The sequence below is a fragment of the Dryobates pubescens genome, chromosome 3 (assembly GCF_014839835.1).
Source record: "Dryobates pubescens isolate bDryPub1 chromosome 3, bDryPub1.pri, whole genome shotgun sequence".
Classification (NCBI taxonomy): domain Eukaryota; kingdom Metazoa; phylum Chordata; class Aves; order Piciformes; family Picidae; genus Dryobates; species Dryobates pubescens.
The window spans coordinates 34,146,454-34,174,285 of record NC_071614.1 but is presented as its reverse complement, the minus strand read 5'-3'; the positions used below and the strand labels follow the sequence as shown (position 1 = coordinate 34,174,285).

Below are 27,832 nucleotides of genomic sequence, written 5' to 3'. Positions count from 1 at the left end.
GAATACTTTAATCAACTCTTTCAAGTCTTTTTCCCACAGAATATTTTTCATATCAATTACTGTTTGTATCAGAATCTATATTGAGAAATAAATTCAATTTTTAAAAAAATCAGATGAGTTTACCCAGGAAAACGAGATTGGGTTTTGTAAGTCCTATAGATTCAACTTGGCATCTGAAAACAATACAAGATTCTGGGTTTTTTACATCATCACCAGAAATTACTATGAAAAATAAACAGAGAAGAATACCTTTTGGGTTTATCCATATCCCTTCATCTGCAGAAATTATAAACATAAAAATTAATTTTTATTTGCAAACCAAGCACACTGCAGAGGAAGCACATAATCTGAATATTCCAGAATTCAGCGGTAACCTCAAATCCTTTTACAATTTAGTTGACTCCTGGCAGTTCTACTTACAGAACTAGTTATTATAATATCCCAAGTCTCAGATGAATGCTGCTGGTACCATATTTAAATTTCAGTAGAGGAAAATTCTCATTAAACAAGCCAAATCTCCAGCATGTAAGATCACATAAGGATTTAACAAACATAATGTAACAGCATGATGACTTAGGCATGGATTCATGTTTCCTAGCCACAGTCATTTAAAAATTGAGCTTTTAGGCTTAACTGCCAAGTGTAGGCCATGGACTGATAGCAGCATTTCTATAAGACAGCCTTATTCATCGTATATGCACATTTTCAGATGGAGTGAGTAACTCTAGAGGCAAGACTCACCTTCCACAGACTGTGGAAGGAGCTTAGATAACTGACATAGGAGGTACCGAGGAGAGAGCCAAAACCAAGACATATTATTTCTATCTCATGGTGCACAGTATCATAAGGGTTGCTGTGTATTATTGTGCATTCTGTTTTGTGGAAGGCTGCAGGTACACCAGCTCGGGAGAGAAGGTGAGCTTTGCCTTTTGATGACATCTGCCTTTGGACACTTCTGGTCAGGTGAAGATTTCAACTTCCTTGAAAGGAAGTGCCCTTATTCTGCTGAAGTGATGGCTTTACAATGCAGATTGTGATGAAGATAAAAGACACCGGGAAAATGAACAAGGTGCAAGCAGCATGCATCTTCTGTCGTGCAGGGATATGCATCACGGAGTAATTTTAGTTGGAAAGGACTTTGGATGTTGTTGGACCCTGCTCAAAGCAGACCCAGCTTTCTAGAGAACCAAAGGAATTTGATGTAGTTTATTGTGAAATACTGAAAATTGCTGGACTAAGAGCAAAACTGGAGAAAAAGAACCTGTCCTTACAATATCATGGTCACCAGTAGAGAGTTTTCCATACTCTTTCTATACTGCCACTATGTCTTTCTAAAATCTACCTTGCTTTAACTTTTCCTTTTCCATAAACCAGATTTAGAGTATTCATCTTGGTTTGGCAGGATTTGAGGTGCAAATTTTGAAGACACACATGTAAGATCTGTCCCAGAGCTGGGGTTATCTCAGCTTTCTCTCACAGGACCTTTATTTTTCATATTTGGATTCTCAAATAACATGAAGCTATTCAAAAAATTACTTCTGAAGAAATCAAAATATAAATACCAACACTGAAGACACAAGTTTAAATCAAGATTTGAGCTTTACAAGAAACAATAAGAAATAAAGATATGCCCTTCCTAAAGAAGAAATAAGGTATTTAATTTACTTAGCATGTATTACAGGATTTTAATCAGAAAAATTACATTGGAAAAAAAAAAATTGCCAACAGAAGTGTATATGTTGACCTGAAAATGGATACTACAAATTGAAAGCATGCTTTGAAATTGTCCTTGTATGAAGTACAAAATTTAAGACTTACTTGCTCTTGTTTCCCCATCTTCAGCTGAGACATAATCATGAAGCAGCAGAATTAACATCATCTGAAAAAATGTTATGATTTGTGCCATGTGTGTTGTATTTTCAGTCTTGAGCTTAAACTGGATGGGAAGAAATGAAAAGACAAGATGTTATTATTATATTACAAAACGAATTCAAACTTCTGTTGTTTTAAAACCTGTGCATGAGGAACAACCTTGAATCAAACCTGTAAGCCCAGACATATAGCCGACCTGTAATGGCGTAGACCACAGACCCAAAAAGTGTCAGTCAGACACATATGCCCAAATTTGAGATCATGGTCACTGGCACAGCCTTTCCCCAATCCCTGCAGAAGTCACTAATTCCTCTCTTAAACTGCACCACCTCCTTGCATCTCTGCTCATCCTATTATAAACATTACCCACTGGTACCTTCAGGGATGGGCCCCTCAGATTAGCAGGAACAAGAGAAACTACAGGGAAAAGGAAAATGCTCAGAACTGTTTGGGTGGGAAGCAGAAAGCTGGGGGCTACAAGGTTCACCTGTGTGGAAGGAGGTGCTTCACAGAAATACTAGTACTTCACCATGGGAAAGTACATGCGAAAGTAGGATTTTCAGGCTGTCCTGGAGTAAGAGTGTTGGTGAGCCTGGCTGAGGAGCAGAGGGAAAGGGTTGTGCCAAAATCGCTTTTAGTAGGAGGTGAGTGGTGTTACAGGGGAAGTAAGGAAGAGAAAACTCATGGGGATTTGCTGTGGTGTTCTGCTGTGGTGTGCTGCACTCATACATCCAGCAGAAATGTGCTGCCCTTTGAATTTTTAATTTCTGTGTTCTCCTCCTGTTACTCATTTGCATTCGTCTCATTCATGTACGTATTTTAAGCAACAGGCAAAAATTAACTGCCCACCCCTTATGTGACCCTGCTGTTAGCTCTCACCAAGCTGACTTAAAACTCTGCGAAACAGGAGTCCCAAAACAGAAAAGGTAAAGAGGAAAGAAACAGTTGCAAGGTCTTCCTTGCCTCAGCCCCGCCTACCCAAAGAGAAAGAACTGCTCACCACGCAGCCCTGGCTTTGCTTGAGGGGCATATCCAGGCTCACTCTTGCTCCACCAGTAAAAAGTAACAACGAGAATACCTTCACAAGCTATCAGGCATCACTGTGAGGGAATCATAGGAGTGAATTACAGGGCAGGAATCATTTGTGTCTCTTTTCTCACAGTGAAGAATTTCCATTCTTAAACATTGAATGCTGCAACAGCCTTCACCGTCCATCTGTAACATTAAACTATTACATGAAAGCAAGATTTCTTTTGGTGAAAATCATGCTCCAAGTTTTATTTCTTAAAAGGATATCTGGCAAAACAAGATTGTCTTGATTTGCAGAATCAAATTGCATTCCCTCAAGAGATCATTTTTCCCATCTCTTTCAAGAGTCCTTCTGTATTTAATTTATAACAAATCCTGAAAAATATGATAAACTGAACTTGAGAGCGTCGTTGTAAGTATAAAGCCAAATAACTATTTAGTAGTCCAAAATGGACTTATTAATAGAAACCAAAATTAAAAGGATAAACCCAAGACTTAAGCAACCAGCCAATGAGGATTCCAGGAATTACACAATATTCAGTTTATTTGAAGGAAAATAGAGATACCACACTGCACTTTTAACAGTCAAAAAAGATGCCAAACCAGCAACTCCAGAGACCAAAATTCTGTATCCTGTCAACACGGTAATTATAGCATAAGCAACAGAAATGTACTTGAAATTACTTACAGAAAGCACTTGCCCAAGTGCTACCATGGAGAGGCCATGAGTAGTATCCTCTCCATTGACACTGCCAAAAGCCAAAATTCATTACTGCTGATCATGTCCTTTCTATCTCCAGGGTTTTTAAGAGAAAGTAAGTTGTCTGTATGGCGGTCCATGGAAGTGCTTACTGCTTTCTTCTCTGCCTTTGAGAACTGTGCTGCTGCTACAAGAAGTCAGGGTCCTCATGACAAACTTCTGCCACTAGAGCTACAGGAGCTGCATCAAACTGTGCAAGTAAGCACTAAGAGAATCTGTCCCAGCACTGCACCAGCAGAGGAACATGGGATTTCTTCTGCATTTGCAAACAGTAGTGAAGACTCAACAAACTTTATAGATCTCTTCCAACTTGAGATATTCTATGATATGCTAAGCAATGAGAAAAACTAAATCTAAATTATCTGCTGTGATTAGTTTGTGGTTTTGCCAAATGTAACCAGGAAAACACATTTATCAAACCGCTTTCTCACCCCTCAGTTATACTAAACATGTATGTTCAATATACCAAAGCTTATGGAAGAGAAATCCATAGAAGGTTACTTACTAAATACACAGAGGTTGCATCCAGTTCAAGAAAAGTGTTGTGGACTGAAAGAGTATGGAGAAATAGCATCTGTGTTACTGTATTTTTCAAGCTATTCCCCATGGTTATTTCATTTTCCTATCTTAAATGGGACAGCGCATTGGACCCAGAGGCTTTGTCATTCTGGTGATGCACAGGGTGGCAGGAGTAAGCCTTCAGCTATCTCCCAACTTCACAGAACTCTTTAAACTAAAGCCACAAAGGTCTATCAGACATTAACTAAGTCAGGATATCGAGTTAGGTGGACCTTTACCGTGATTCATTACAGCCATTCTTCCTTCTTCACTGTATGCTTTTTATCTTGGGCTTTTACATGCCACTTCGATATCAGATGTTCAGAGTGGAAACAGTACCCTTGGGAAAATGGTCACAGAGGGATTACAAACAGGTTATGTAAAGGCCTCTTCTCTGAGACCCTGAAATGAGGGGCTGTAGAGAACACAGATATGTTTGAGTATCTTTGAGACTTGCATGAAGACTTAGGCAAGTTTCTGTGCATCTCAGAGTAAATTAAAGGTAAAACAGCAGTGTCACTGTGGTGGTTTGGCCCTGGATGGGGGCCAGATATCAACCAAAGTTGCTCTATCACTCCCTTTCAGAGATGGGCAGGGGAGAGGGAAATTGTAACAAAAGGCCTGCGAGTCAAGATAGAAGCAAAAGCAAAGGCCATGTGCGGTGGAAGCAAGTAAACAAAGATGTTATTCTCTGCTTCCCATCAGCAGATGGTGTCTGGCCACTCCCCGGGAAGCAGGGTTTCAATATGCATAGTGGTTGCACCAGAGGACAAACGCCATCACCAAATGCCCCCAACACTTCCTTCTTTCTCTTAGCTTTTCTATCTGAGCTGACGCCATATGGTATGGAATACCTCTTTGGTCAGTTTGGGTCAGCTGGCCCAGCTGTGTCCCCTCCCAAGATCTTGGCCATTCCTCAGCCTACTGTTGGATGAGGAATGTTGGAAAAGCACAGCCTTGGTGCTGTGGGAGTACTGCTCAGAAAAAGAGAAAACACTGCTGTGTTACAGAACTAACTCCAGCTCAGCCAAATCCAATATAATTACCAAGCATCAGGTCCTTGAACCATAACCCACAGGGCAGCAGTTTAAGATCCTGTTCTCCACCAAAACAGAGTTAACAGAGTATTATTTTCCATCTTCACCACAGGCAAGAGAGAAAGAAGGTACAATAAAGCTTGGCTGCATGATCAGAGACAGATAAATTACAGCCTCCCCAATGCACATTCAGTTTTCGTCACATATAGGAAGAAAACTCAATGAAGTTTGGAAATTGGTGACATACTGCCTCACCTACATGCTGTGTCATTTTAGGCAGCTTTAACCAATTGGACAGTTCCCACAGTGTACTCCTTGCTTTATTCTTGGCAGTGGAATTTTGCTGTGCAGCAGCATTTGAACAAACAGGGCCACAGAACACCTCTGGCTGGGAAGGAAATTGAATTCAGGTTTCCTACACAGTGGATAAGTGGTACAGCCATCTGCTCAAGCCTGCCAGTGTCTTAGAGACAGCAAAGGCACTAAACTCCCAGAACACCTTTGCACAGGGGTTCAAACGACGTCATCTCCTGTATACATACACAACAGAAAAACTTGCATCCAAATTAAGTTTTCAGTGGGAAATTTAGGTGATTAAGCAAGTTAGGCAGTATTTCCATTTTGCATTTAAGCTACCTAAAGCATTACCTTTTGTATCTCAAAAGGTGGTTTACTGATACCGTCTTTCCATACCCAGCTTTCCAGTGCCCAGATAAGTCTATCATTTTACTCTTCCAAGGAAAACACTCTGAAGAAACTCAGAGCAATTTGGAATTTCAGAGTAATTTGGAATCTTCCAGAATCAAAATTGTCTGCTCTTCAGTGAAGTTTTGTCACTACTGAAACTGGGGAATGGAGAGACATTTCCTTTCTCTGAAAATCCTGGCTTCTCTGCTGCATGAAGATTTCTTGCTGAAGAACTACACTGAAAGAAGTTCCTTTCTGCACTTCTTCCCATTGCTGTTCACTGCCCAATAAGGAATCCAGGAAGCACACGATTTCAACCTTTCACAGCACTTTGAGAAAATAACCAGACTAAAGGTTACATACATTATCTTGCCTTCCAAGTACAAGTTAACACTTCTTTCATATTACATCACTGTATAAATATAATTCAACAAAAATTTGTTAGGTTTGGCCTACAAAAGAACAAACATTAAAACATTACAACAATAATGACTGAAAGGACACACAGGAGATTGTTTACATTTCCAAACTTGTACTGGAGAAACTGTACAGTGAGAGAAAAGCAACCCTGAAAATCCTGGTTTATACATACCAAAAATGTGGCAAAGTAATGCAATATTGCATCATCATCTTTTTACATTTCTTCTGTTTTCAAATTTAGTGAGTTTTACAAATAAAATGTTACAGCAACTTAGATGTAAGTATTTTTCCTACCTCTACCTTCTGCTACCACTCCTAAGCATTCGAAAAATCTACAAGGTTATTCTTAGTCAGTTACTTTTATCTAGTAACACATCTGAATCTATGTTTATTTCACTTGTATTTCAGTCCCATTCTGCATTAATGTTTCAACAAACTGTTCCTCCTAATTTTATTATTAATATATTGTTATCCTCCTATTTATTATTCTTGGTGGGCAAAACTGATGAGGATATTATAATTGCAAACATTTAAAAGAATAACAGCATTTCCTGGGAAGGGTGTGGCTGTGAAGACATCTTTAATTTAGGCTCAGTTTACACATACACATACATGCATAAATGCAAGATTCTAAATAAATAGTTAAAATCTCACATAGTGACAAGTACTTTAGTATTCACTATACCATTTCTTTCTGTTTCTACACTGGAATGAACTCTTTTGGCATAATTATCTGTATAATTACATTCATACCAGGAATCTTCTACAACAGTAAATACATGATTGCAGAGCAGTTCAGATGAGGTTTTATTAACAGAAAGAAAATTATGTGTTTAAGTTACACATATTCTGAGTTTTATTATTTTTTTAATAGTTAATACTAGTGCAACAAGAATGAAAAGCAGTTGCAAAATGCTTCCATTCTGGCCAAGCAATATCTGTGCTTAGTCTACACAAGAATACAAGGCTATACAAATTACATGGAGTACAGAGTTCAAGATACTTTATTTCTTAACCCTAGAATCATGCAGAAAGCATTGCCCAGACTCCCTTAATAAGAAAAGGCTAATGGGACTTTTACAGGGCCCTCTCTCCCATTCTCATAATTGCTTTCTTTTTACAATGGTGGCAAACATTAGAGGCACAGCTTTATTTCTCCTCCCTCTGCAAGTTTAAAAGCCTACCTGATACACAGACTAAAGAACACAGACCTCCAGACAGAGCTGGAGAAACACACAAAAGAGGTGAGGAGAGATGCAGACAAAGACCTGTTGCAGTGGAATGAGTTTCTCAAGTCCACAGCTGCAGCAACGGGAGCTGTGTGGTGTCCACAGCAAAGAGTCTTGGTTAGCTTGAATGCCCAAGCACCTGCAGAAAGTGAATGAATACTGGAGACCTAAGAAACCACAGCATCACATCTTGTTTGCAGCATCAGAAATCAGTCTCATCTGTCCCTGAATACCCATCTCTGGTCCTTCAGGTACACACTAGCAGGGTCTGTTCCTGCTGCTCAAATGTTAGTTTGCATTTCCACCCCAAAGTTCAGTAAAGGTACTAACAACTACTCCAAGTTTAAGTTTGATACTTCATTTATGCCACAGCCACAATTTAAATCTCTCATTAAAACAGTCAAAAGAATATTGCCCAAACTACTGACAGAGCAAACCACTTCACTCCAAGAAACATTTTAAGGATAGGTAAGAAAAAACAACAACAATGTGCTGTTAGTTTAAATTAAACTATTCTGCAGCAGAATTAAAATTTCTGCTATTAGAGGTCTTCAATATGTATAAAATAAACCACAGGAATCAGTACTATATGGTAAGAGTACACTCTGTATTTACAGCTTTTATATATACCCTGCATAAAGTATTGCAAATGAGCAGAGAGGATTAAACAAATTATCAAGTTTTTAGCAGATTTTGGTAAGAAGGGTTTATATCAACTGTAAAAAGGCTTTACATTGATTTTGATGCTGTACATCAAAGACAAAAGTAAGCAGTTGATAGATATTATAACCCAAGCAAGAAGACAGGTATTTCTGAAAGCAAAGAATCCTCGTAAGTGGAATAGGCTGAATATAAATTTTTCATAAATTTTTCATTCAGTAAAGCACAGCAAACCCACAGAACTCCTTCAGTCTACAGCAGAGAAAGTTTGTATTCATGCTCCAACATCTGAAGTCACACAGGACTTGTTAAATCAAATTTCTTCTGGCACTTTGTACTTTGTTGGATTTATTTCTACTCCAAGAGGATGATGTGCCAGGTGCCAGCAATTAGTTATTATGGGTTAGAGAAAAAGGAGGCTTACCACAGCATTTGAACTGCTGGACAGATACACAATTGATTGGAAAAGAATATATGATGGGCAACTTATGTAAGCAACCACAGTTGGCAGCTGTATTCTGGTTGCAACAAATGAATTTGAGGTCTCCTCTCTCTTCTGTGAAAAGCCTCTGCTGTTATTTCTCTTAAAATCATAGAATCAACAAGGTTGGAAAAGACCCCAAAGATCCTTAAGTCCAATCTGTCACCCAAGACCTCATGACTACTAAACCATGGTACCAAGTACCACGTCCAATCCCCTTTCAAACACCTCCAGGGATGGTGACTCCACCGCCTCCCTGGGCAGCCCATTCCAACAGCTAACAACTCTCTCTGTGAAGAACTTTTTCCTCACCTCGTGCCTAAACCTCTCCTGGCGCTGTTTGAGTCTGTGTCCTCTTGTTCTGGTGCTGATTGCCTGGGAGAAGAGACCAACCCCCACCTGGCTAGAACCTCCCTTCAGGTAGTTGCAGATAGCAATAAGGTCTCCCCTGAGCCTCCTCTTCTCCAGGCTAAACAACCCCAGCTCCCTCAGCGTCTCCTCGTAGGGCTTGTGCTCAAGGCCTTTCACCAGCCTTGTGGCCCTTCTCTGGACACGTTCAAGAGTCTCCATGTCTTTCTTAAATTGAGGGGCCCTGAACTGGACACAGCACTCAAGGTGTGGCCTAACCAGTGCTGAGTACAGGGGCACAATGACTTCCCTGCTTCTGCTAGCCACACTATTCCTGATACAGGCCAGGATGCCATTGGCCTTCTTGGCCACCTGGGCACAAGTTTATCAAGCAACTTGAGATTCCACAGAATTTTCCCTCCTTAGAAAGATTCAAGGAAAACAAAACAGCTAATCAATAGGATAAAATTTGTACATAGTTGTTATTAACCTAGCATACAATAAGATATGTAGAGTTCAGGTGGGACAGCTATTATAAGCAGAAGAGAGGGACACATAATGCAATAACTGGAAACTATATGTAATAAATTATATGTAATTACATATAATTAGCAATGAAACCACTATAGAAATTGGCTTAAGTCCAAGACAAAGGTACAACAATCTCTTTGCAGCAAATAGAAAGTAGCATAAAAGCAACATAAAACCAGAACTATTCCAAGCCAAGATCTTCTAATGCCACTTTAAAAACTATGTTAGGATCATGCCTAGCTGACAAGTGATACACAGAATTGCTCATCCATTTCTGCTGTGGTCTCAAAGCACTCAGAAAAGCAACTCAGATGAAGATTCAGAAATATTGTCAGTGCTACCAAACTCAGATAGGTCCTGATATGTCAGATACACTCTTCTGCCAATAGCTCCTCACTCCTTTCTTTCCCCCTTTCTTCTTTTGCTTTGGTTTGGTATGGTTTTTTGTTTGGTTGGGTTTTGGTTGGTTGGTAGGGTGGGGTTTTTTGGTTGTTTGTTTGGGTTTTTGTTTGGTTTGGTTGGGTTTTGGTTTTGTTTTGTTTGTTCTCCACTTTTAAAAAAGGGAGAGTAGGGCTCTGTTTGCTTTTCTGAACTGTTCTGTCACAGAACAGGGCATATGAAGGTAAGAGGAGAGTGTGAGGAAAAGCAGATAGGAGGAAGGGGTGGGACAGGGTAGCGGAAGCAGGCCCAGACAGCCCTGCCTTCCTGCTGCCCCACAGGGCAGAGTGGGGCTTGAGGGGCAGCCACTGTCACCCCTCACATCTTGAACTCTCCCGTTGTCAACAAGACCAGCAGACAGCTGAGCAACCAGCAGAGTACATCCTACACTTTGGAAATTCAGAGTACACCCAATAAGTACTCCATATACCTCCCATCACATGTACACAACATGCAGCCACATTTCTGCATGTGAGATGCTTAACAAATGTCTTCTAGTTTGAAGCCACTATCAAATGAACCAACTTTGCATTTTTTCATTATGCCACCTCATAGGTGCTGAAGAAAGAATTTATCTTGTGGTCAGAGGCAATAGGAGCTTTTGTAGTAAACATCCACTAGGTTCTTTGGCTTTTAACTTTCACAGCTGGCATTTTATTGCCTATGACCCTTTAATAAGTCGTGGTAGTTTTCCCCCTATCCTGAGTAACTCCACCTCTTCTCTTTTGTTGTTTAAGGCTCAGTGTTTGTATTAAGATGTTAAAAATGTCCCCTTGTGCTTGAGTTTTCCAATGTGATATTTTGTAATTGGATACATAGCTCCATACCTGTAACATAACTGCCCACCTATCGCATTCTTATTTTCCGGTGAGTCATACCCTTGGTGATGTTGGGGAGTGACTCCCACTATTAAGCTAGCAGAACCAAAAGTACCATCTTACTTCTCCCTAGGAAGAAGTCTCTGAACCCTGAAATACTAATATAACCATTTACTTCCAATACCTTTACTTTTACTTTCTCTCACTCCAGACAACCTGTGCTGTTGGCCACTTGTGTAACCCGCAGACATTCACAAATCTGATCTGAATAGTACAACAGAAGTACAATTCCAAATCTCAAGTATACAGTGAAGAACTAACCTCTAATCTGAGAGGTGTTTGTTTAAAAATCAGCTACAACAGTCAGAGACACTCAAGTTTGTAATACACTTGGAAATTCTCAGAAATCTGTATTCAAAACTGCAAAAAGTTATTCCTCAGTCATTGCACACAACCCCCTGCAAGCTGGCACTGGAAGGAGGGAGTGGGGGTGGAAGGCAGCATCCTGTTCCATCTTGCAGGTTACAGCACATGGAAAGAAAGCAAATTCTTTCCTCCCACTCTATGTCTAGGAAGAAATTGTCAATATATGGGTCAGACAGCCATCTGGCCCCAGGGATGAGATTTGCTACTATACTCAACAGAAATCCCAAACGGTTACAAGCACTCATCATCCACAGACCTCTAAGATTTCCACCAGGGAATCAGAAGAAAGAAGGAAAGTTTTTTTCAAAATTAATTAATATTATATAGCATAAAGAGCATCCTACCTCAGACTATTCTGACAGACTCTGTCTTCTACACTATTAAACCCCACGCAGTAAATACCTGAAGACTTTCCCATTCCCTCTTGTTCATGCAATTCCTCTTGCAACTTCTCTGTTCAAGAGAACAGAACAATCAGTTAAGCCCTTTGTTACTTTCTTACATTAAGAGGCCTAGAATTTGTTAATAATCACAGAATCACAGAAACCATCTGGTTGGCAGAGACCTCAAAGACCATCCCGTCCAACACTTGACCCAACACTGAAGGATCAACACTAAACCATGTCCCCAAGTGCCAGGTCCACACACTGCTTAAACACCTCCAGAGATGGCAACTCCACCACTGCCCTGGGTAGATCATTACAATATCTGATAACCCTCTCTGTGAAGAAGAATCTCCTAGTATCCAGCCTGAACCTCCCCTGGCACAGCTTGAAACCATTTCCTCTTATCCTGTCATTTGCCACCAAGGAGAAGAGGCTGGGTCCCTCCTCACTCCAACCTCCCTTCAGGCAGTTGTAGAGAGTGATGAGGTCTCCCCTCAGCCTCCTCTTCTCCAGACTGAACAACCCCAACCTCAGACACTCCTCTTAGGTCAGAAGTATCACATTCCTAAAGCATCCTTGACTTAATTAACAATAGGTGAATTAAGTGACCATTAGAGGTTAGAGCAGATTAGATAACGTTTTCTTTCAAAAGCACAGATTATTTTTTTCAAAGTAGTTCCGGTATCTCAAATCACATGTAACTTACTTTCCACAGAGTCAGTTAAGAAATGTCTACTGTCACCAATACAGGTTGCAAAAGAAAGAATAAAACATGCTACACTTGATAGGGCTTATAATAAGCTGCTTACACTGTATATTGATGGTATCAGAAGTGCAGGTCATGCTTTCATGCATAAATGGGTGTGTAACTTCCCTTTCAGAGAAATCCCTTAACCTACAAAAAGCAGATTTTATATTGTCATAGATTTTAATACTTGGCTTTCAAAAATGGTTAAAGGAATACAATATGTTATTATTCGTGCCAGAAATTTGACATTTCTGAAGGTGCCAGATGCATTTTCAGACAAAGGCAAACTGGTACTCATAGGAAAATGAGTAGATTTGGGGTTGGTTGGTTTGTTTGCTGAATTTATATACAAGGAAGAATTCTTTCCAGGGTTTATTGTGGCACTTGAAGCTAAGAATTACAGAGCTCAACAAAAGCACCACGCATGAAGTCTCAGTGACTTCATATAAATAAGGCTTGTGGAGAAAAATTCATCTGCTAAATGTCAGTTCCAAATTGTGTTTCATACAATGAGAAGTCATGGTTTAAATGAATTACTAGCACAGATTCTTCAGACCATGATGTTCCACAGCCTCCCTTTGGGAGTAATCCTTTTAATTATATGCAATTCCTAACTTTCTTCATGCATTCCTAAGAGTTTGACCATTTATCACCAGAACACTAAAGATGCTGGAGGTAAATAATGGAAGGGTTTTGCATTTTTTTTTTCTCCAATTAATTTTTAAATATTTGGTGCAAACTGACAAAATGAGGTGCTGCTAGCATCTGTCATGGTACAACCCAAAACCTCCAGATTTGCCACAGTTCAGTCCCTGCATTTATGCTATAGAGCAACAACATAATATCATTGGTTTATATTTGCTCTCCATAATGCATAAGATTCATGTTCATTTCTGTAGTGTTATTAGAAAATATCTAACAGCTTTTAAATAGTGAGATTTGTAAATTGTCTAAAATACAGTAAACCAGCTACACAAACAACCATTAAACACAGAAGAGGGTAAAAAAAAAAGTTCTATACCCTACTTAAGCCACATACAGCATTAAATAATTCACTAGAAAACATACACAAAAAGAGTTCAAGATGGATCTAGAATTAGATCTTCTAAATGTATTTTCTTTTGCTCTACAGACAAAGCTTTAGAAGGTTTAATTAACATGCACTTAAAAGGACAGGCTCAAAAATGCACTGAAGATTTATTTCTGTATTTAGTCATCTATTAAGGTAAGAACATGGTACAACTAATAGGTGTTGAAACCTCTGTACCAGAAGGCAGTCTCCTGGTGGTAAAAGATAGCCTGGAGTTAGGCACAGCCTTCAATGAGCAAGGTTTTCTATCACTGCCATAGACCATCACAGGGTCAGACAGACACTTTTTCAGTTCTGGTCAGACACATTTTGAATAGGAAAACCCTAAAGAAGCTGTTGAGTGTTGCTATTGCTCAAAGAAGTATGAACAATGCATTTGTGTCCTTTAATTTTGCAGCTTTGTCTCCAATACAACAACACACATTCATATTTGTCATTATCCTTGCCTGAACAAATCAGACTTTTCACATAGCTTTCCTCTGCATGTAGTAAGAAGCATAATCTCTAACATAGCTGACACATACTCATCTCACTTTAGTCCACTGTAAACAACAAAAGCTTCCTGAGTAATGCAGTATGCTTTTGCAGGCCTAACACACAAACCAAATCTGAGTTCTCTAGTGTTGGGTGAATATCAGTTATGCCACAAGGATCGCTTTAGAACCTGAAAATACTTCTCTCTCATTCCACTTCTATCTAGAAGCTCACCATTTAATCATTTACCAAAAATGATTGGTAAATGGTTCAAACTCTTTCAGATTGAGGAAGAAATTAAACCTAGTACTCTTTGATAATGCTCCTACCAGCTATAAAGCGTAAAAAACACTGCTTTTGATGAAGCATGTTCTAAAAATATGTCTTAAAAATTTCTGCCTGACGAGGATCCACGGGTAGGGCAGGAATTTCTACTTTGTAAGTCCTTCTAGGAATCAGGTTCATGCTAGGTACCTACTGTGCCACACAGTTTTAAGCATTCCTGGCATCAGACATAGAACTGCGCAGAAACTTTTGTTAGCAGAAATGAAGGCATGATGTCAGTTTCCCCTAGGGTTGAGTAGAAACAAGCGTCTCTGGCATTTCAATGCCAGACCTAGGCATCTAAAGTAGAAGTTATATACTGAAGTCCATTAGGAATTATGAGAATTATGATTGAGGAATTACATAATCAAGGCTAATTTCTGTACCTGAGGACAGCTCTTTCAAAGTAAACAAGCATATACTAGTAATGCAGAACGCTAACACTCCACAGCAGGTTCTATTCCTCAAAACAGATACAAAATTTATCTTAGATGCTGTTTGCTGAAGCTGCTTTGCCAGAAATCCTGATTTCAGTGGTCTCTCAAGTTCACTCCTTCAAATTTTCTGTGTTCCCATACATCCCACGGAAACCTGAAGATCATGTTTCTTTACTATGATTAGGCAAGTATTACTCATTTAACTTCAGCTTCATCAATATTCTTACCACTGTCTGCCCACAGCTAAGGCCAGGTTTTAGAAATTTGTAACCACTCAGCCAAAACACTGTGCTGATTTCATGGTCCATTCATTAATGGTTCATTCATTAGCACAAGCCAATAGTAACAATGCCTGACCTGCACCACAGGATATAGAAAATTCTGTACATAATTGAGAAGAGATGGACAAATTCCTTTTCACTAAAGTTCAATGCATTTCTATGTAATCAAGTATATTACAGTCTACAATACGATGAAGTATAAAAAACATGTAACCTATAAGATAAAAATATAAAATAAATCTAGCATTTGCCTTCAAGTTACAAAAATAGCACCTGTGGGTTTAGACAAAACCAGTCCTTGTAGATACAGTGTCACTCCTTCAGCTTAAAATGACATGTGGTTGGACTGCAGTTCCCACTCAACAAAAAAGTCCAAAATACGGATCATAAAATCTGCACCTGGACTGTAACATGTTGCATTAAGGCCTAAATAAACACTGCATTGTCTGTAGGCCTGGGCCTCCCAACACAGCAAGTCAGGAAGTCATAACAATAAATAAGCATACACATTACAATGTATAACTTTAAATAACGGTTAATCTATTTCCAGGTACAGAATGCTCAAATCCCCATCTAATGTTGCTTTTCATGTAAAAGAAACAACCACAGTTCAAAAAGTATTCTTTGAAATTCCATTACCCCCAATCTTGATACCATCTCCTTCGCTGGAGACTTTCAAGACCTATCTGGATGCATTCCTGTGCGACCTGCACTAGATCCTACGGTCCTGCTCTGGCAGGGGGGTTGGACTGGATGATCTCTGGAGGTCCCTTCCAACCCATAACATCCTGTGATCCTGTATATTTACAAAATACAAAATTACTGAAATATTAAATACAACGAGAATACTGACTTAATACAGTCAGGCACATTTTACAGAAGCTGTATTTGTCAGTGCAACAATGGTGGTATTTGCAGGCACTTTAAGATTACAATAGTTATATAAATGGTCTGTGAATTCTAGATACTCCACACAATGAGATAATTTATTTCATATGTTTATTTGTTACTTCAGAATGATTGTATAAAAACCTAATCTCCTTGAAAAAAGAAGTCACACCACAGGAATCTCTGGGTTACACTGTCAGCAGCCAAAGATACTTAAACTATAAGAAACGGATCCACTGTTTGAATAAAATTTTCTTTAATCTAAGCCTTATTCCAAGAGGTATGATTATATTATCTGCTCTTATATGGGAATACATCAGAATTCATAAACAATTTGCAAATAACAGAATTCAGCTATAATTTAGCCATAGTAACTAGCAACTATGCCATAATCCATAAGCATTGCTTCATATCAGCTAGTAAAAATGTGTAAGCAAACAAGATTAGAAAACAATCCCTTCAGGAAAAGGGCAGCAAAATGTTTAGGTCACAAAAGAGAATGATAATTATCGTAACAATTGCGAATACTTTCCTTGGTATCAAAATGTTCTCTACATCTTAGCCTGTTCATTTTCAGGAAAGAAAGACTGCCCCCTATTTATTAAACAAGAAAACAGGCTAATGATTTAAAGTGATAACTACTTACTCCAGGTGTCAATCATCCATGCTTCAGTTCTGTTTTGGTGTTAGTGTAAGAGAGTTTTCAGATCACTTGAATTTTTGAGCAAAATTTCATTGCCTTCAGTTGCCCAACTTTCCAAAGGCACCTTTTAAGTAATTCTGCAGGAGCAGAAGATATACATTATCCCAGCTCTATTTAAAAATCAGACAGCATGAACCAAGAAAAGGTTAGGAGGAAGTTTTACACAGAGAGAGTGATTGCCCACTGGAATGGGCTGCCTGAGGAGGTGGTGGGGTCGCCGACGCTGGGGGTGTTCAGGGCGAGGCTTGACAGGATGCTTGGTTGTATGGTTTAGTTGATTAGGTGGTGTTGGATGATAGGTTGGACATGATGATCTCGAAGGTCTCTTCCAACCTGGTTAATTCTATTCTATTCTATTCTAATCCAAAACTGCCTGTGGCCAAGTTCTGAGGAGCAGAGAGAAACCAGTTCTCCTATAAAGCACCAAAACATTTGCAAAGAAAATGCTCTGTCTTGGACAGCTCCAGGATGGTTTTGCTGAATGCTGCCTTCTTTCTGCTATCAGGTACAATCAAACCATGAACTCCTGTCTATCTATAGTCACAGGATCACAGGACATTAAGGGTTGGAAAGGACCTCTGGAGATCATCAAGTCCAACCCCCTGCCAGAGCAGGACCACATAACCATATAACAAGAGCCTGTCCGTTCCCTCTTGACACCCAGCCCTCAGATATTTATAAACATTTATTAAATTACCTCTCAGTCTTCTCCAGACTAAAAAGCCCCAGGGCTCTCAGCCTCTCCTCATAAGGCAAGTGCTCCAGTCCCTTAATCATCCTTATAGTATAGTGAGTACCTATCTTAAATAGGTATACTCATGCATACACAAAAAGAAATTTTCCTTTGCTAGAAACACCTCTTCTGAGGGCAGATACCTTATTTGAGTCCAGATTAGAAGAGAAAAATAAGAGGGAAAATAAACTGAATGCTTTTACTCTTTAGGAAATAAAAATTAATTTTTTTCTTGGTACTGCCTGGCTTGCTTGAAGACAACTATGTGCTTCTGAAAATTGGGTGCAGCTGTCCTCTCTTTTGAGTTCCTTAATGAAATCCTCTGTATCTTGGCTTCCTTCCCCTTTTTGGCAAAAGCTGTCAATGTTCGTTTCAGCTGAGTCATGAGCACGCCATGACCATGTGGGCCTCTTTGCACAACAAATGGACTTAATCACAGGGGCATACAATTACATTCTTTTTTCCTCACTGCAAGTTCATCAGGGACTAACAAACATAAAACTCCATTGTCTAGGACCTTAGAAAAAAAAAAATAACCACTGTTATTCCTATCAAATAAATCTTCCTTCCCATCCCCACCCCTCATACTTTTTCCATGGTAGTAAAAAAGGAAAAAAAAAAACCACTCCTTTACCACTTTATCTTCTATTATACTGCAAGAGTATATTTTTAACAGTTTAAAAAATTGCCAGTATTAAGATACATTTTACCATCAATGATTTCTCATTATTTATGCAATTCTAGATAGGACCAAGAGGGTTCTCAATTGTATTGTTCGGAGATAGGAAGAACCTCAGCCAGGTCTCTTAATTGCCATTGTTGCCCTGTTCTTTTTCTCTCGACTTCCAGACAGACCTATTCAAAAAGACATTAATATTATCTGGTTGGTTACCATTTAGATGCTTGGTTCCTCTACAAATGACAGTTTCTAAAGGACAAAGAGGACTCCCTTCAGTAGAAGAGGCTTGCAGTTTCTGTACTGTAATAAAGAAAATTCAAGGGTTTGACTCTGAAATTTCCCCCTGATGTATTAACACCTTTTATTTTTGCATTGTCACCTATATTTTTTCCTTAATTTGATAGGAATTAAAAAAGATCCACTCCAGTGTTCTTGGCTGTACTTTTTCACGCTGTTCTGTCTCATGAGTTGACAGTGAATCTCGTTGTACATCTTAGGAGTCCTCTCTCTTTGCCTGCCCCATTCTGCCCCCAGTGGAAAACTTTAAAAAAAATAATGCAATAACCAGGCAGATGACCATTCCACCTGGGAAAGGAGGGCACACACTTCCTTACCAACACACTGACATGAACTCCATTTTATATTCTACCAGGAGCTAACTACTTTATCTTTCAGTCCTGTGCTATCAAGGCCAAGATTTTAAGAGCTAGAAACTCCCACGTCCACCTCCCATAAGCAATCAATCCTCTAATTAAATGGAACTTCAGTATTATATAACTTTCCCTTGGGTTTTTGCCTTGAGTATAAAGTCTAATCTCAGGGAGCCACTTCCTGCAGAGTGCTTTTTCTGTTTAGAAATATTTCCCACAACTGAGAATGGAATGAACTTGCAACCCTAACAGTCCAGTAATGGTCTGCTCCTGCTTCTTCCCTCTTCAGGTCATATTCTGCATAACTCAGTCTCCTTTAAGTCATTGCACAGATGTACCCATCTCCTCTTTTCCAGATAGGACACTGCAGCTACACTTACAGTGTTTATTTCCTCCTCTGGCATTTTATTTAACTGCGCATCTTATTCTGTCCTCTCTACTAGCAATGAGGAAAGAAGAAATAGTAGGAAGCCAGGGTCAGATCCCAAATACAAGTACATAGGAACACGCTGATGTGGTCAAAGAGAAGTGCCATTACGGAAGGATATCATTTAAATAGCTCTACCTGAGTCGCTGTCTAATGGAGACTATCTAGGGCAGCACTCCAAGAGAATCATCCAGGAGATCCCAGGTGGCTAAAATACTACAAAACACAAATTCTTACATTTGGGGACACTGAAGGCTGTACATACTTTTCTCATTGCACCAGTAATTTGAACCTTTTAAGTGTGTGATATTAAGAAAGGAATTAAAGCATCACCTTATACATTTTCCTTCAAATATATGCATAACAGTGATAGACTAGAAATCTCATCATGGGATAATGCAGTCCCTCCCTGGCAGGTTCCCTGCTAGTCTGGCAAAAGTTCACACAATTTTGCACACTTTAGTGAAACAAGGGTTATACCACAAGATTTTAAACTGAGCTCAATAATCTGGTATTTTAATAAACTGGTCTGTTGATAAAACCATGTAATGTTATCTTGACCTCTGCACATATAATACTGCAAGCTGGGGTGGAATTAGCAGATCATAAGGGGGTGAAAATTGGAATTGCCTACTGAGACCAAAAGAACAAAGTACTCAACAACAAAGACTTCCCAAGTGTCTGTCAAAGGCTAAGCTTAGACTTCTGCTATTATACCAATTGCAGAACTCTTAAGTGTCTTCAGATCACCTCAATTTGGCTCATTTTTATATGATGCAACAATTTTGACTAAAAAGAAAACTTCTGGAAATCATTAACTCTACTTAATGAAGAAAGTACATCTTCTCACAAAATATTTTGGAAAATACAAGCTGCCATGCTTTAAAAATTGCTGGCTTGGTCTCAAACTAGATCTCAGGGGGGGTTTGTCCACTTTCTGTTCACATAAAATGTAATCTAACTTGCCTGAGCTAATTTACATTCTATCATCACCAAGGCTCTGAATATTTAGACAAAAAAAAAAGAGAGAGAAAAGAACTGTCAGTCTGGATAATGCACATCTGTAATGTACATTTGATAAGTTGAACTAAACAGAAAAAAATACAGTTTAGGTAGAGCATATGGTCTTTAAAACATACAAAAATTTTCGGAGGTAGCCAAATATCAGTCGCAATGTACACTCCAATCACAGAATGTGAGACACTTTATTCCAACTCAATTTCTCCTTTCCAAAGACAGCTTGGATAAAGATGTTTTTCTAGCATGTTCTGCAGATAAAGTATTTTTTTTGCATCCTAGCAGTTTTGACATATCAGTGTTCTACAGCCAGTTCATCTGTGGATATGCCATATCCCGATAGACACATTTAGAGCTCTCCCAGACAACCTCAACTTCCCAATTAAATTGTACAAAATCCCAACAATCGCTTCACTGTTCAAGGTCTTTTACACCCGCTGCAAACCTGCACACTTGTAACAAATAGTCCACTTCTATGAACAGATTACACCTATGCCAAAGAAGATGGGGATGACAGAAGATGGGGATGAATGGATTTGATGGATGGACCATTCAGTGGATAAAGAACTGGCTTGATGGCTGCACCCAAAGGGTGGCTTTCAATGGGTCCAAGTTCAAGTGGAGGCCAGTGACAAGTGGAGTGCCTCAGTACTAGGACCAGCCTCATTTAACAACATTGGTGATGACACAGACAGTGGCATTGAGTGCATCCTCAGCAAGTTTGCTGACGACACCAAGCTGTGTGGTGCAGCAGACACGCTGGAGTGAAGGGAGGCCATCCAGAGGGACCTTGACAGGCTGGAGAGGTGGGCCCATGACAGCCTCATGAGGTTCAACAAGACCAAATGCAAGGTCCTGCATCTGGGTCGGGGCAATCCCAGGCACCAATACAGGCTGGGCAGCAACTGGCTTGAGAGCAACCGTGAAGAAAAGGACCTGGGGGTACTGGTAGATGAGAAGCTCAACATGAGCCACCAGTATGCACTTGCAGCCCAGAAAGCCAATCACATCCTGGGCTGCATCAAGAGAAGCATAGCCAGCAGGTCAAGGGAGGTGATTCTCTCCCTCTACTCTGCTCTGGTGAGACCCCACCTGGAGTACTGTGTCCAGTTCTGGAGCCCCTATTACAGGAATGATCTGGAGGTGCTGGAACATGGCCAGAGAAGGGCCATGAGGATGAGCAGAGGGCTGGAGCACCTCTCCTATGAGGACAGATGGAGGGAGCTGGGGCTATTCAGTCTGGAGAAGAGAAGGCTCTGAGGAGACCTAATTGTGGCCTTCCAGTATCTTAAGGGAGCCTACAAGAAAGCTGATGAGGGACTTTTTGGGGTGTCAGGTAGTGATAGGACTAGGGGGAATGGAAAAAAAATAGAAATGGGTAGATTCAGATTGGATATCAGGAAGAAGTTCTTTCCCATGAGGGTGGTGAGACACTGAGACAGGTTGCCCTGAGAGGTGGTAGAATCTTCATCCCTGGAGGTTTTTAAGGCCAGGTTGCATGTGACTTTGGGCAACCTGATCTAGTGTGAGGAGTCCCTGCCCATGGCAGGAGGGGTAGAACTAGATGATCCTAGAGGTCCCTTCCAACCCTAACAATTCCATGATTCTATGACAGAGCAACATCCCAAACCACTGATTAGTACCTATTTATGCAGTACTTCTACCACCACCTCTAAGGACAGGGATGTGTGTTCATGAGGCAGCACCAGGACCTGACACCTCTCTGCCATACAGCTCTCTAACATCACTGCAAGAAAAGCAAACCTTGTACTTCAAGGTGCCTAAAGTGCTGTCTTCACTTGTGCCCAGTCCCCCAGTGTTTCTTCATACTTCACTTAATCATCTTCCCAACAGCCAGATCAAGTGATACTGAATCCACAGGTCTTTTCCCAAAGCCTGGCAGGGTAGGGAGAAAACTTGAGAGAGCCCAAGAAAAAATGAATGGCTGCACAGGTGGGAAGAGGCACCCACAACACAGGACAGTGAAGGAGACAATGAGGAGAGATGGTCTGGATGAAAATGAGGGATTAAGAGCCGCAAAGCTCCCCCATACCCTTCCCATCCTAAAAATGCCCTGAGCCTTCCTCATACCTCTGTCCCCACATCAGTTCTCAGAAGACCCTTATAATGTCTGCTCAACTCCTCATGCCCCAGGAGACCTTACTGTCCTGCCTTGTCTTCCCCTCAGAATCTCCAGAACTCAGTCATTTTACCACATCAGTATTTGTTTCTGCCTACACTGCTAAGAAGTCTCCAGCTTCTCTTTGTTATTAGTCTAGCATCTCATGCCTCAAACCAGAGCTTCAGAGCAAGCTGCTGGAACTAATCATGGGAGAGAGAATAACCTTAGAATATAGAAGTCTGAATTACCAAAAAAAGCAGGAATTTAGATTTCCTATGTGCTAATGCACATTCTTGACACACTTTGGACTGACAGAGACCTCAATTTAAAATGTAAATCTCACTGGCATGAGTGGTAGTTTTATTTTTCACCACACCAAGTTCAAACAAACTTCCCTGCAATTTTTGCATGTTCTTAGTTACAGAGAACCCGTCTCCTTCCAGTGCCTGTGTGTTTTCCTTAGAGCAGCTATTAACTTCTCACAATTTAAATCCTGCTTTATTACAGCATAAAACACACTGAAAAAAAAATTATCAATTACTCAATCCAACATTGAAATTATATAAATCACACAATATTCCAAAAAGGTTGACACCTATTTACTTTGTACTCTTACTTCTGTTCATATTACCATTATGATCAACACTGCTCATCCCTCTGGTTTCTATCTGCTATTAATCACAAATAGTGTGCCTGGCATCTACCCTGGAAGGCTCAATCAATCAGCACTACTTTAAAACAATGTCTGTGCAGATTAATGGCAACTTAGAAATATTTCTTTTGTAAGTTTCACAGTACCACAGAAACTAGAAAGGAAAAAAGCCTCTTGACATTTTGTCTATGTACCCACAGGTCGAAGTTTTCTTCTACCACATATTGCTTTTTCCACAGCCAGTCCAGTTCTAAATGAAGCAACACAGAAGCCCTGCACAGCTCAGCCTATTTTCATGGGCTGAGAAGAAATGCCAAGACCCGGGTTTTTTTTGTTTTGGTTTTGTTTTTTTTAGTGTAGCAACCTCCTTAAAATTTTTCTGCTTATCCCTAAATTTTACTCCAGAAGAGTTGAGGTGGCTACACAGAAGCAGACCCTGACTGATGGAGCCATCTCCAATGCAAAGATCTGTGCAAGGTTGCTGCCAGCACTAAGGGAAGTGCACTGGTTTCTCCAGGCAGAGGATGCACAGGCAGCATCAAATCCTACGCTTCTACACAGGCAAGCCAGGAGTTTGCTGCAGAAGGGCAAGGTGCTGAAACACACACAAATCTCTATTGCAAAGAACTTCCAGAGACGTTGCTGCTTCGTGTACCTGGGGAAGATGAACTCTCTAGAAACCTCCTTGTGACCACCACCCTGGGATAAATGGCAAAGCTGGCTTTTCAGTCTCTGTAGGATCATTCTTGCTAAAAACCACGTGTTCAGATACTCAGATAGATACCCACTACTGGTGTGGGTACCAATGGGTAATTTTACACATTTTCAATACAAAATATGGAAGTTCTGAAATGAGTCAGGGCCCTCATGGCACTAACAAGCCTTTACTTACCCCTTCCCATGGCCCAGGATCCCACATCAGCCCTCCAGGATCATCATCCTCTCCCTATGATGCTACATCAAGGCCAGTCTCCAGCTCCTGGCAGCCCTGTGCTACTCAGCCACGGGTCCTTCCCACAATCTCAGCTTGGAAGATGCTCATCCTCAGGAAGGTGCCTGATGCCAGGGCTGGGGCTGCCCCAGTGTCCCCCAGCCATTCTGCTGATGTCTGGGTTGGTGGGATAGACCCTTGATCCCAGGCCCTGTCCTGGCCCCTTTCCACAAGGAGCCCTCACCACTGTGCCCTGCAAAAATGACAGCACAATGGGCAGCAAACTCACATCAGAAAAAGTCAGTGCAAGACAATACTAGGTGCATGTCGGTGCTGGAAGAAAAAGAAATCAGTATAATTGTAAAAAGAAGTAATATGTAAGTTGATAATAACAACACAAAGAATAACACAAAAGAATACAACTTGAGTAAGGAAGGGGGAAGGGGGAAGCTCATTGCAGCCTTTGCCCCTCCTGAAGCCTGTATGGGACTTGGAGAGGTCATGTAGTGTTTATCATAACAGGAAGGCACAGTTACCTTATTTTAAGCATTTATGGTAAATGTTTGTTACCTATCATCTTAAAAAGCTCCAGTGAAGGAGATTCCACATTCTGCCTCAACAATTACCTACACAATTAGTCAAACTTCCCTACCATTTAACCTAATCTCTCCTGCTTCAGTTCAGCATGCTGGTTCTTGTTACATCTCCACTGGATGTGAAGACATTTGTTTCCCACCATTCTACAGCAACCAATTACACAGTTGAAGATTGCTATCACATCTCTCATCAGTCTTGCTTCCCTACACTGTAACATTCCAGTTATTTCACTGTTTTCTCATGGATTATGTTTTCTAGATCTCTGATCACCTTTGCTACTCATGTGCCTAACAGGCAAGACTGCTGGAACTACAGACAAAATCCTAGACAGTACCGCTACCACAGACCCCAAAGTCACAGCTACCAAGAGATGCCATCACATGTCTGCAACACTGCTGCTACATACCCCAGAGTAATGTTTGGCTTGATTTGGCACATCTTTGATGTGCCATGTACTATCAAGATTTTCATGCTGAAAACTACATTTTCTAAGGAAAATACTTACACAGTTATTCAAATAAGTGTTTTGTGCTTGTCCTTTTGGTCACCATTATGCATTTCAATAAACATGTGAGAAATATATAATAAGCACCCCCACCATTAATAAGGTTTAGGGAAAACTTCAAAGTAAATTTACTAAGCCTAATAAACCCACAACACTTTCTCAGGTGCCTTAAAGCTGGAAGCATTTCAGAATCAACGAATGGATTTGTTTTCCAGCCTGTGAAACCCTTGAAGACCACATCCTTTCAGTACAGTAAGTACCACGTACATCAAAGCATTACTCAACTGAGAGTAGCAATCAAAAGTGGCCCACAGAGCAGATTTTTCTTTCCAGGTACAGAAACAAGTATAATTGCAGTAATTATGAATGCATCTACTTACTATTGTAAAGGCTGAACTTCCATGCCACAAACTATCAAATAAGTTAATACACAAAATCCGTAAATTGTTTCACCCGTGGCGTGAGAATGAAACAGATTTCTGTACGGCACAGAAGGACACAGTGTGATACAAATGGTTTAACTTTGTGCCAATAAACTAAGCGAGGATTTCAAGCCAGTACAATCTGCTTGCACGCACTGCAATCACATTGCCAAAACCCCACATCAGTGACACCGCGCATTCTCAGCTCTCTGTTAACGAAGCAGACCCACAGCTTTCTGGCACCCACCGCCCCCACGCTCGGGCTTCCGAGGGGCAACCTGGTTATGGGAGGGGGCCGAGTCCGCCTCGAGGGCTGCTGCACCTGCCCGTTTCCCCCCATCCCGCCCTTCCGAGCCGCACCCTCCCGACCGAGGGTCGCCGCGCAGGGGGGAAGCTCCCCCTGGAGCTCGCCACTCGCCTCTCTCCCTGCTGCCCACAGGCAGCCCCCGCTGACCTGTCGCCAGCCGCCGTGCCCTGCCAGCCGCTGGCTTCTGCTCGCTGCGGCGCAGCTCTACCCCACGCCAGCTAGACGGGGGCGGCCCCGGCCCCCCTAGCCAGCTGGAGCCCGCCCCGCCAGCAGCACCGCCCCGCGCCCGCCTCCCGGCCAGGGGCTGCCCCTCACCCGGCCCCATAGCCTGGCACGGCCGCGAGTGAGCCGCTGGCCGGTGCAAGACCCGAGTCGAGCCCACCACTTCGCTGGTCCCTTTTTGCACCTCCTATGCACTCTTGCCCCCGAAAGTGCGTGTCCCCTGCCATCCCGTCCTGCCATCCCGTCCTGTCGCCGATAAGAGCTCAGACAGGCTTTCCCGGTCTGGGAGAGCATCCCGTACGCAGACTGCATCTGGGATTAGGAAATTGTGTGATACAAGAGAGGCAGACCTGCAGTTTGAAGTAACTTGGTGCTGACGTACCTTTTCTTGCAGAATCGTTTGTTTTGGGGAGCTTGCGCTAAATTGGCTATTATTTTGACATACGCCTCAGTGCACCTGTTGTATATGTAGTTTCACACTTTCTGCAGCGAAGTTGCATCACAAATCCCCAGGAGACACCCTATGACCCTTCCATCCACATCTGCACTACTGCTACCTCTACCAGAGCTCAGCTGCAGGAGTCTTTTTTCTCTCTATGCAAAACTACTGGCACTTTTTACCCAAAGGCCATCCTAAGATAACACAGGCTTGCAAGGTGCTGTGATGGAGGAATAGTTCTAGCCCTGCAGGTCCAAAAGTGGAATACACTCGAATACATTCCTGCCCCTCTTCTGGCACTTCTTTTTCTAGGTGAAGGAACAGGATGACATTTGTGAGGCCTGGGCTCAGTGATGGCTCTGTGTCTATGAGATTGGCTGATGGGAACATTTTGCGTTTGGGAACTGGGTGACCAGCCCATGAGCACATGACTTTAATCTGTAGAAAGGTGTTACCCAAGCCAGGAGCTGCCTTTACACAAACTTCAAGCAATCCTACACTTGACAGAGGTGTGACAAGCCTGGCACAGGCAAAGCAGTGTTTAAGATCTCTAGGGCCATTCTCTGATTTTTCTTTATTCACAGATTGTACCTTTATGATGTTATCCCACCTCTACCATGTCTCCCACTACACGTCCATGAAGGCACTGACAGAACCTCAGAGCTGTGCCATGTGGGCCCTGCCTTCTGCGAAGGAGAAGAGCATTAATTAAAGAAAGTGGAAATGGCAGCTTTCATCAGACTGGATGTCTGGCTACCATTTTCAGGATGTGGGGCCAGCTTGTTTTCCTACTGCTAAATGTGCTTTTCCAAGATACCATGGGCTATTCGAACTGTGAGCACAGCAGCATGCAGGACCAGTTCATCTATTTTTGTAGTCAGGGTGCACATTACTGAAAGATCTCTGCTTCTCCCACAGACCTTTCCAGCTTACCTTACACCTATGCCTATGTACAAGCTTGTGTCTGTATAGTCCATTCAGCCAGAAGACAAATCTGGGTTCATGCTTTGACATGTATTCTCTCTGAGATCTGCTGAACAGCAGATGTTTGTGTGTGCTGCACGCTCAAATACAGAAACAAAGTTCAGGCAAACATCTCCACACTTGACAGAAAGACTTATCACCTTCCAGTTAAGTGTGAATAAGAAATCAACAGAAAAGACAACATCATTAAAAAAATAACCCAACCACACAGCAACACACACACACACACACCCCAAAACCCACCCAACCAAAAAAAAAACACCACCACAAAAAACCCCAAAACCCTGGTGGTGTCTGCCTATCCAACACAGCAAAGGATCAAAAGATGCTTTTCATTATAAATCATCATATACCAGAAAGTCACTATTTGAGAAGATCTGAAAAGAGCATCATTGATATCAATTCCTTGTTTCCCATCTTCACTCTGACCACACATTCAGAAAACTGAGCAGGTCAGCAGTGAGCTCAGGGATAAGTACTGAGCCTGAACCAGCTCAGTTTACACCTGTGTATGACAATT

General features: G+C 41.2%; 1 protein-coding gene across 1 annotated transcript in view; it reads right to left on the bottom strand.

Moving 5' to 3' along the window:
• The window catches only part of COL21A1 (collagen type XXI alpha 1 chain), a 109,126-nt gene that overhangs the window by 68,041 nt on the left and 13,253 nt on the right, over positions 1 to 27,832 (bottom strand). The window contains exon 2 of the mRNA XM_054179943.1: positions 1,819 to 1,936. Coding sequence (XP_054035918.1) covers positions 1,819 to 1,906 — 88 coding nt within the window. The 5' untranslated portion in view covers positions 1,907 to 1,936. The remainder of the gene's footprint in view (positions 1 to 1,818; positions 1,937 to 27,832) is intronic.